Source organism: Odontesthes bonariensis, chromosome 24 (assembly GCF_027942865.1).
Source record: "Odontesthes bonariensis isolate fOdoBon6 chromosome 24, fOdoBon6.hap1, whole genome shotgun sequence".
Classification (NCBI taxonomy): domain Eukaryota; kingdom Metazoa; phylum Chordata; class Actinopteri; order Atheriniformes; family Atherinopsidae; genus Odontesthes; species Odontesthes bonariensis.
In genome coordinates, this window is record NC_134529.1 from 20,342,059 (window position 1) to 20,353,401 (window position 11,343).

General features: G+C 42.9%; 1 protein-coding gene across 1 annotated transcript; it reads right to left on the minus strand.

Moving 5' to 3' along the window:
* Nucleotides 1-1,380: 1,380 nt before the first annotated feature.
* clic5b (chloride intracellular channel 5b) lies at nucleotides 1,381-10,237 on the minus strand. Its single transcript, XM_075458870.1, has 6 exons — nucleotides 9,951-10,237; nucleotides 6,205-6,314; nucleotides 5,967-6,092; nucleotides 5,252-5,358; nucleotides 4,811-4,992; nucleotides 1,381-2,984 (listed from the first exon to the last, which is right to left on the minus strand). The coding sequence occupies exons 1-6, from the start codon at nucleotides 9,999-10,001 to the stop codon at nucleotides 2,820-2,822; spliced, it is 741 nt and encodes a 246-aa protein (XP_075314985.1). The 5' UTR covers nucleotides 10,002-10,237; the 3' UTR covers nucleotides 1,381-2,819.
* Nucleotides 10,238-11,343: the final 1,106 nt, after the last annotated feature.

The window sequence follows — 11,343 nt, forward strand, 5'->3', positions numbered from 1 at the left end:
CCATAACTTTACGGCTATTTTCATAGCAGAGCTCGCACTATCACACACAGCAAACTGAGCTCAGACTACTAGATTTATTCTGAAATATTTCCATTTCCCTCGTCTGCCATTGGTCAGAAAAAGAGCAGGCATTGATTCTTCTTTTAGGCACAAAAAATACACCAGATAGAAACGCTTGAAATACTTCTGTTCTACAGTAATTTAATTAAATAAACTGGGGGTGCAGATATAGCAAACTTCGGGCAGCCTCGTTTCTTTTTCTCTTTTTTATGTTTTTATTCCTACAGGGCTTCAATAATGCTTTTTTGTATTCATTAAAAGGGACAGGGAGGAAAACTAAATTTCTCCTCAGGCTGAAACATATGCAGCGTGACTCTCCCAGGTACAAAATATCTACGGTAAGCAGAATTTGACTTGCTGTTGCACGGGCACTGAGGGCTATATGGCAGCATTTCTTAAACTATGGGTCTGGGTCTTAATTGGATCACAGGGTTGTTTCTGGTAGGTCCTCAAACGTCAAACGCGCCAGTTTGTTTTAATCAGCCCAGGTCTCAAAGCAAGACCCAATTTATACAATTTATGCCTGAGCTGAAAAGGTTTACTAAACCTGGCCATAAAAGTGCGCTGTGTGTGAGTCCCTGTCAGCCTATATGGTGGCCAAGCCAAGGCCAGCAACTGGTAGATCCACTGGGAGTGTAATAACAGATTAATGTGGCGTGCCAGGCCCCATGACCAGACGTGTTTGACGTTAATGCTCCACTGTATATTATCCAGCTTGCAGAAATGTTGGATGTGAGCGATGGGATCCAAGGACAGGGATGTTTAGGTACTAATTACCAAACAGCAAGGCACAAGTCTCGCTCCATATTTCCTTACTCCTGTGGAAACACTAGGCAGGCTCCATTTATTTTCTTTGACTGTTGTTTCTGGCAAGTCCGCGTCTCAGTAAACACCACTCGCCCACCATTGTAAATCCGACAGGCGCAGATCTTTCAAGTTAGACTCCTTTGAGGAAAAATGGAGACAGATCGGATGGCGGCGCTCGGGTTTTCCGTCTTAATGAGAGAGTGGAGAAGAGGGATGGCGTTTGATCCTTGGCATGGAAGCCTCTATTTAAGCCTGTCAGCGGTCATCACTCTCTCTGTGTTATGGATGGAAAAACAAACCTGCACCACTGGATTTGATCAGCTCAGTCAGACACACTTAACCCTTTTGAGGACCAGGTTCCTGCAGCACCTTAGCCGTGGCAGAGAGAGACCTCTCAACCCCCGCCTTCTGGACAACCTGCAAAAGCATCAGTGTTGACTGATCATCTCGCTGGGAATGAAAAGGAAAAGGCAGAGGCAGATCTGTGAAAATATTATTTTATTTGTGGACCTTTGCAATGAGCAAGCCTCTCAGTCATCATGCTCCAATTTCATATCATATGTTTGTCCAAACCACACAAGAGCCTTATGGCTCTTCAAGGAAGTCTTGCTATAGTCGCAGCCTGACATCAAGCCAAAGACGATAAGCCCCGAGACAAGTTTCCACTCTCCTCTGCGTGGACACTGATACTTTTGAACTTTAACTTTTAGGCTGCAGATGGTGATAGACTCATCAGAGCGGAGGAAATATCCTTCTGTTAAAGGGCTGGAGGGCAGGGCTCCTGACCATTGTGGACCTGGCCTGGAAGACGCTTTTCATCGCAGCACTAATGGCTCTGCCTAATCAGGCCTGATTGGGGCTGCTAAATAAATAGTCTGTCCATTTATAATATCATGTGGTAACTTAAGACAAAATCAATACCCAGACTGAACACTAATAGCTAGAGGCAAAAGAAATGTCTTAGCTCTGGCTGTAATACATTTGTCAGAATGAGTCCATCAATGACATTGGCATGGATTTCCGATTCTTCCATATAGAGGCACATAGCTGAGGAGTTTTCATATTCTAACGTTTCTACATCAGGTTTTACAAAAATGAAATGCATGCAAGCAGTGCCGACACAAACTTTGTTTCGAATTTGTTATAAAGCCCTCATCAGCCAGGATTTGTTCTTTTAAAATCAGCGTTTACACTTATTCTCTCTAAAAAAAGAAAAATTCAAACTTTCTTAAGCAGGAGTGAATCTCAAGACACACATAAGCAAGAGCAAACAAAAAAAACCAAAAAACTACAACACCTACTTTAATGAATGACGATCGGAATGAAACAGCAGATTGGAATGGCGGAGTTCGGCAAACATTTAGCATTAATCATCAATCACAGATGAAACAAGGTGTCTCCCCAGGAGCCAGAGCTCGATAATAAACACTGGAGGCAGACTAGACTTTTGTGGGCTTGGGAATAAATAAAGAGAACGACCTTGACATCAGCAGCTAGTAAAACGTTTGGCCGTGTGGTGAAGTATGTATGAAAGAGAGCTTTGTGTTATGAGAAATAAATACAGACAGACACAATCATGTTTGAATGAAAAGAGTTATGTCAAAAGTTTCACAGCAGCGATGTTTGAGGCTGCTTCGGAATCAAGCTAAATGAATTTGATTTATCTTCTGCTCCACCTCTGTTTTGCCATGTCTGCGCATGTGATTGAAATACCATATACAGCGATCACTGAAGTGCTGCAATTCAACACATCTGGAGCTGGAAAGAGACATCTGACCTGTTTGCAGTGACAGACAAAAAAAAGCTGAGATTTGTGAAACTGCTACTGAAGATAACTTGAAAGGACAGTCACATGTACTGTATTTTCAGAGATGATGCTGTTTTTTTTTTGTTTTTTTTGTTATGCTTTGTGTCGCTAGTTTATTTTGTTGGAGCACAGCTCAGTTAGCGAGTTACTTGGCCAGTCTCCTCGCCACGTCTTTGTAGGCAACCTCGATCTCTGCGTCAGCAGCACAGGTGTTGGTGAACTCATCGCACGCGTAGGCGTTCTTCAGGTACCGCCACACCCCTGTCATGTCCGATGGGATGTCGTAGTTGCGGTACTTCTTAGCAACGATCTAGGAGAGATGGCAAAGTTGTAGCCGTGAGGACAAAAACCACACCCCCTGAGGAAGAGTCACAGCTTATAGTGAGGTTCAGTGGCATCGAGTATTTTGTTTTTGTCCCTTTGCTTGTTTTATTGCTTTTTAAGCTTATACATTTAAGGCAAAATGGCCAATCTGTTCTGTACATTTAAGTTATTGGGAGTCTCTACAAGTGACACTGCTGAAGCATGGCATGCTATAAGACAAGATGTTTTGTGCTTTATAAAGAAGAAAAGAAAGACAGGACAACTGCATGTACTCTGGCCTTTTCATCAAACTTCAGTGAATGGCAGAGAAAGCTTTATCTTTTTCATTCTAAACGACTGATACAGAACATATCTGAAAATGAATTATCATTGATATTAATTTAGCAATAGTTCAATCAATTAACCAGTTTCCTTAAGTGAGTCAGTGTTGTCCATAGTGGAAGGTAAATGGGTACATTTATTCATATACGGTGCATTTGTAGAATTTTTTGAGGCACTTGTACGCCACGTGGCTGTTTCCATTAATGCCGCCTTTCCACAGTGTGTCAGAGGCAAAGAGTTTACTTTCTACTCCATCACATTTATTCTACAACTTTAGTTACTTGTTCGTGTTAAAACAAAGAATTTATAAAGATATGACAGGGTTTTATAATACAACACATTATTCACGATTAAACCAGTAGTTACAGGACTATACGAGTACTGAAGTACTCGCTGTACTTTGCTGCTAAGTATTTTCATTTCTGGTTTTTACTTTTGCCTATTTTTACATTACTGTATAGATACTGAGCTGAAGATCTGAGTAGGCGTTCTCCCTTCTGCCACTGTATTCTCTATACTTTATGAGCACAATACTTTAAATCTAGCTACATTCGTTCTGGTTTTGAAGAGGAAAAATCATGAAGCAAACGCAAACAAAAATGCTTCAACTCTATCTCACAGCACCTGAATCTCCGTTATCATCATAAATATCTGATGTGTAGTGAATTGTAATATTTTCGTGCCACCTAAAACTGTATCAGTAGCCTACAGGAATGATGTTAGTTCAGAACAACCCACTGTGACTTCAGTGCCTTGTAATGATAAAAGAGCCACAGCTAACGTTAGCTTAGCTGTCCAATCATTAGCAAGATGGAAGGTGATTAAAATTAGCATTCGTAACTCAAACAAATATGCTTGATTTGTATATTTCATTTTATAAAGTTAGATAGCTGACCGTCAGAGTTGACTTATATTGACATATTAGACAGTATTTTTTTTTCTTCCTTTATTTGTCTCATCTATTCAACAAGGAGGAAGCTGGCCCATTTTGTGGGACGAAGACCATCTTCAGGATTCCAGGATCCCTTTCCTTGACCAATTATTGTCGTGTGTGTCTCCGTTTAATCTTGTTGAATTGCAAGTTGCCATGTAAATGGTGTGCTGTTTGTGCAGTTCCTCTGACAAAAACGGATAGATGACATAGATGTTTTTAAGTGCAGCGTATGGGGTTTATATAAGGTTATATAGCTGCTCTGTCAAATAAACTGCTGTAGCATTCCCATGTCTGTAGAACATCACACTTTATGTGCAGCATGAGAAGAAAAAAAAGAACCGACAAATAGTGTGCTTCGGCATGATGGGAAAAGAAATGTTAATACTGTTCTTCATTTTAAATTGTGCTAAAACTGTCGTAGTCGGTTTTCTGGTAATTCTTCCTTGGTATGGTAAGGTAACCGTTTCCAATATCCCTTTCAATTACAGTTAATTGGGAAATAAACATTTCCCCGTGCTGGTCTAACGAAATTAAGCACTTTTCCACTCTGTCCTTACCTTGACTATGTGCAGTTTGGGCAGCAGGTTGCAGTCAGCTAGGGTGAGCTTGTTACCGTCCAGGAAGCTTCGGTTGGAGCCCTTCTCCTCCTCCTTACTGTTAGCGTCAATCTCATCTGGTAAGGGGCTGTTGAGATAGTCGTCAAGCTTCTTCAGGGCCTTGGTTAAACCTGCCTTGAGACCTAAACACACAAGTAAAAGAAACAAATACACATAGGCTGATACAACACTGTTAAAAAGTTAGAGCGACATGACATTTATGGCAATAATCTCACTAGGTGGCAGCAAATCAAAATACAGCTCGTGAGTCAAGCCCCTTAAACAATGGACTCTGCTACTACCTAGTGGAGAAACATAATAATGACTGTCATGCAGTTTTTCCCATCTTGTTCTGTTGTGCACGTAAATGGGAGTTCAAATGGTATAAAATGAGCAGCCCACCGTCGTTGGCCTCAGGTTTGGTGTTTTTGATGAAGGCTGAGAACTTGGCAAAGATGTCATTTCCAGCTGTATTGGACTCTCTCTGCCTGGCAGCGAGTCTGGGATACCTGAGCAGACACGGGGACAGAGGCAGGAGATGCAGTCAGAGCAAAGCATCTGGATGGCATTAACACCTGGGCCGGAGCTCAAACTCAAACCTAAAACATGTTACACACTCGCACTAAGTTGGCCGCCCGCCCCCTTAGCTCTCTCACACTAAGGTCCATTTATAATGTAAAAAACTTTACAGGCAATAAAAGAAAGATTTAGTTAAGCTGACATTTTTCTCTGCAAGTGCTCTCACACTGGCTCTGAGGTTCTTTTTGAACAGACAGTAACAAAAAATAACAAAAGACACGAAACTTGACTTGACTTTGTTAAAATTAGATTAAAGGCCGACGCTGTTGGAAGTGAAGCTTTCAGCATAGCTTTTTTCTATGTTTTAAGGTGCAAAAGCACCTGAGACACGCCAGCACCAGTTCATGTAAGATTTACATCCACAATAAACAATAAATAGTTTCTGTATCTTAATCAAATGCATCACTCTTTCACTTGACTTAATAGTTTCCTTTTCCCTTCAGCAATGTGGCTGAAAAGAAATAAATCCAACCAAAAGCAGGATGTGTGGAGTACGGTGCAGCACACGCTGTGTTGTAAAACCTTCCAGGTGAATTACTTTGGAGGGGAGAGCATTGCCTCGAGAAACTCCTCAATCTTGTTGATATCCGTCTTGACCTCTCCGTCGAAGGTAATGAATGGAGGGTGCGTCCCCGGGGCCAGGTTGTGTAGATCTGCTGGTTTTCTGCCCAGGACACAAGAGAAAGCAGACATCGTAAAGGAAACAACGGTAATGCATGAGGGTGGGGGGTGGGGGCATTTTTGTGCTCTCGATCTTGCATCTCTTGCACGCTAACCTCCTGAGGTCAACAGTCGTGACGTTGAACACCACTCCTTTGAGCCAAAGGATCATGAAGAGACGCTGGGAGAAGGGACAGTTGCCGATGCTTTCTCCATCGCTGCCTGCCTGCACACAAGCACAAGATGACACGGAGCCAGTCAGACTCAAGACTTATGACACTCTCTGGGGATATATAGCCTGTCAGGACGAGCGGACAGTCCAACCATCCCCTTATTCATTCTCATGGTTTCAGCGGCAGGAAGGGGAGCAGAGACACTCGGGCTTCCCTCCCTGCAGCGGATAAATGAAATAAGAGGAGCAGAAATGATGACACCAAAAAATGATCATTGAATGAAAAGAGTTCAATCAAAGTTCAACATTAAGACAGAAATATAAATTGCAGGAGTTATTTAGTGGGAGTATTGTATAGGCCAGAAATTTCAGGGGCGGCACATTGATTGCAGGTGGGGGAATATTGCACTGGTTATCAAAAGAATAACATAAGCGTTTGTGGTTGAAGAGATTCGATGCGTGTATTTCAGCAAATGTACACCATTTTTTATGCTGCCCACATGAATTTATGTATATCATAAACCAGGTTTCCTTACCCAGCAAATCAAATCTGAGGCAATCTTTTGGAAAGCAGGTGAACAATTGACATCGTTTTAACTAGGGCTGGGTGAGTTAACTTGTTATTATCGCGTTAACTCGTTCATTATTTAACGCTGATAAATATTTTATCCCCGGGGGGGACGTTAACGTTGGTTTTGTTTTTTTACTTTAAAAAAATTAGAAATTAAAAATAAGAAAAACCTGGGTTTTTGGGGGCTTTTGTGCCTTTAATGGATAGAAAAGTTCAGAGAGACAGGAAGCAGGGGGCAGAGAGAGGGGGAACAACATGCAGCACAGGGCTGTCTGATGTGGGATTCGAAGCGGGGCCAGCTGCAGCGAGGACTGTAGCCTCATGTGCATGGGGTGCCTGCTCAACCCACTACGCCACGGGCCACCCCTGTTTTAATTGTACAAGTCTGTTGCTCACTGGCTTTTATTTTGTAAAAGTCTGTTGCTGCCTGCTGCGGAACCGGAAAAGAAAGTAATCGGCGGATCCACCAAACATGGAGAAGGGTACGGAACTTTTACTCGGTCATTTTCATTTTAAAGTTCTTCCAGACGGCGGATTCGACAGAACCAAAGTCATCTGTAAACACTGCCAAGCTGAATTGTCTTCTCCCCGTAGGAGTTCCAGTGTAAAATAAAATCACTTAAAGGCAAAACACACAATTGATTCCAGCAAGTCATTCAAGGAAACAGACAGTGGAGCGAGGCTTCTACATAAAAACTACATAAAGATGCTGATGTTAAAAGTGTGTTTGCACAACAAATGTTATGGCACTTTCATTCATATGGCAGCACATTTAAAATACATTTTTTAATTCATTTTTGGATTTTGTGTACAAATGCGATTAATCGTGATTAATCAGGGAAATCATGTGATTAATTAGATAAAAAAATTTAATCGTTGCCCAGCCTTAGTTTTAACCTTTGCCAGGTCAGACATGAATCGCAAAAGTTGTTTCCATTTCCCCAAACGTGCGTCGAGCATTCTCCCAACCAGCAATGCAAACGAATACAGCCGCGAAAACACAGCTAATCAGGCAGCGCGTTTTAGGCTGTCAGCTCGACAAAGTGCTGCGTACGTCTTCTGTCTGAGAGCAGAACACATAGAATCACTTCCTCGACATCCTACACTTGTAGGCATGCAGTGATATCGTGTGTCGGCATGTAGAGCTCCAACAGTGACACCTGATCCCCCCGCTTCAGCTGAATTATACATATTGATTCCATCATCCGGTTCAGTGGCCACTGGAGCGCAGGGAGCAGCATCTGACCTGATGACCCGCAGCCGCACAGAGGCCCGCAACACGCGGCAGAACAGGTGCACTGACCTCACGGTTAGCATCTGGAGTCTGTCTGCTTCATCAAATGAATGACATAGTGATTAAACTCTTTTGAACTTTGTTTTACTTGGATGCAACAAGGGCTATCACTACACAAGAGGGGTCATGACAGAGATGGAGGGCACTTTGCAGTTCACTACACATGTCCATACACAGGCTCGGAGCAAAGACCAGAAGAGTGATCTGCCAGTCTGAAAGTAGCTGAGCCAACTGTATGCGGAGCCAGCCATTGATGCTCTCAGTGCTGCTTGCATTAATGTGGCGCTTACTGTCCGTGCATTGTTATAGGGCTGCGCTCACTTGCATGGAAGTAACACAATACACAAGCCGCAGATAATGGCCAAACAGCATCTAGAACACGGAGGACAAAAGCTGCTGCGGGCAACTGGACCTGCAGGAACAGGGAACGTGCGGGTACGAGGCCACTGAGCGACCTGCTGCTGAGGGGGGGTCTCCTGCAGACAAAGCTGCCTCATGGGATCCATCACAAACTCTTATGTGAAGACTGTGAATGTGTTCTGGTGCCTGTTTTTTTTTTTATTTAGTGGGAAAATATGACAAAGTGAAGCAAACAAAACAATTCCTTTATTTTTATTTTTTTGTCTCTCTTTCCAGTGCTGCCCCCCTGCCTCCCACTGCTTGGTGAACACCCAAATATTTCAAACTCCAGACCCAACGTTTCTGCGAATTTCTCGCTGATACTGACCTTTACAATCTGTGCCCTTTGACCCTTTGATCACTACGCCACATAAAAACCTTTTACACAAGTGTGTTTCTAGTTGTGTGGGGTTTATAACTGGGATGCTGATATATTCTTACGCAAGCTACGACCGTGCCAATGTCTGCATTCTCCCCATGTTATTTATTAACATTCGGCTATCTAGTCGAATTCTTCAACAATTCCAAATATTGGCGCTTAGAAAATCAAAGCCTAATTGCTGCCCAGTGAGCAGCAGCTGTCCAGCATCACTGGACAGATCTCTGTCCATCTGGGTCACATCTCAGACGGCAGCAACAGGAAAGGACTAATATTAGGATTGCAGCTGCTATGGAAACTACTCTCTCTCTCTCTCTATTTACTATAAATAGGCTTGTGCATCAGATCTCACATTAAAAAAAATCAGTGAGTTGAGTAAACTTTTATTAAAAGAACGACAGCTTAGAATTTCTAAATCAAACGTAAGGTTAAAGAAAAAACCCAAAAAGTTAAGGCAAGACCCAAGAGTCACTAAACTCACCGTTACCTGGTTGTCTGGTTTCCCAGGAGGGGACGCCGGCCCTCACACCGGCTCAGTGCTTCCACATACCAGCTTTTTGCCATCTGCTCTCCCTTCACCTGCCTCAGCTTTATTCATCTGCTTCTAACAGTTCTCAGAGAGACCGGAAGTGAACTTTGTCTGGGAGCGAAACACTGCTGCTTTTTGTTGTTCAAGGAGGGCGTTTCCATGATGGTTACTTCTAAACATTTCAACATTTGATTTAATTTGGTGAATTATTTTCCAAGATGATGATCCTTGAATTGCGGTGCTCGACTTCAGTCTATCGCATTGAAGCCAGTTGCATAATGCAGCCCATGCGGTGGCTGTCTTGAGCTTCCCATCATCAGTGAGCAGCTTCAGTATCACTGTCACAGCAATGCTGGGTGGACGCTGCTGTAACTCTACCTCTACTATCAGATGACATGAGCCGTCTATATCACACAGGGGTGCCCGTCTAAAAATTCTGCCCATTTACTGTCTCTACCTTCAATGAAAATAAAAATACACAAGCATAACTGAGCACTGTTATTACTGTTCTGTCTTACCTTTACAAAAAGTTCAATATCAGGTTCTCTGTCTTGACAGTTCGTGGACATGGCGCCTGGTTCTGGCTGTAAACTCGAGTCTTGTTTGTAATTTTTTTTAAACTTCTCTGTATCCTTGGAGGTCTACATCGTCCATGAAATAGGGAAAAATTCTGTTGCCTTCCGTCCTCCTGATTCCAGAGAGATTTAATCACCCCAGCTTGGTCCTACAAAAAGGCAGCTTTCTCTCTTAATTGTGTCTTCCAGGTGACGCTGAGGGTCGGTTGAGGTGTTAGTTAAAGCCTCGTGCTCTGATTTCGACCCGGATGGAGAGCAGAGCGAGATCTCACTGACACTAAGTGGAAAACAGGTGTCAGGCTATTCCAGGGGGGTGGGGCCCCATCTCTCTCTTCCCACCACTGCAACCAAACGCATCACTGCAAGCGCTTACTCTTTTAACTGCTTTCCCCAAAGCTCACAGTTTTTTATTTCACTATTTACCCCTTATCCCTAACACTGCCAAAAAATAGGATGATATCAGTCTCACTTTGAGCCTCCGTGGCTGTCGCTTCATTGGTTTTTCTGACTACCAGAACAGCAGCATCCATATCTATTTCATCCTCACGTGTCTTATATCTAATCGCTAGCGGCAGACCTGGCTCTGAAAGATAGAATAAATGTCTTATCACCTGAAAGTGAGATGAAAACAGAAAAGGAGAAACAGATGGGATAGATACCCCCCCCTGACCGTCTATATTTATAGAGCAGCTCCCTCTTCTGGCTGACGCACTAAGATGCAGCACAAACCAGCCACTGGGCCCTGTGGAGGATGAAGGTGTTTATTATCAGTGAGGAAGAACGTCGACAAGTCTCTTTTTTCACAGAATTGGCCAAAACAATGCAAGACGACAAGCTGAGTCTTACTTTTCGGCGACCAAACGCGAACAATATCCGACAGCCGGCATGAGGTGTTTATTCAGATAGGATGCGTTTAGTTTTCACTTAACGTAGCGCTGTGCATTACGACCAAACATCTTGTCTGTCCATAGAGCATTGTTACAGAAGTCTTGTAGTTTGTTCAGATGCAACTTTGCTAAATTTAATTTAAATTCTTTGGAAATGGCCTTACAGCCCTCCCCCAGATTGATGGGCATCAACAACTGGCTCTCTAAGATCATTGCTGATGTCTTTCCTCCTTGACATTGTGTTCACACACACCTGAATGCTCCAGACCAGCACACTCCCCGAACCTCTGCTTTGGATTAGCCTTTTATTACCCATGAAAGTAATAAAGGTGTACTTAGTTTGTCACACACTTAGCCAAATAATCACAAGGCGTGAAATGTTGTGCGTTGAGGTTGTATTTATCTGATTTCAGGACCTCATAAAGATCGCTGATTTTTTTTATGATGTC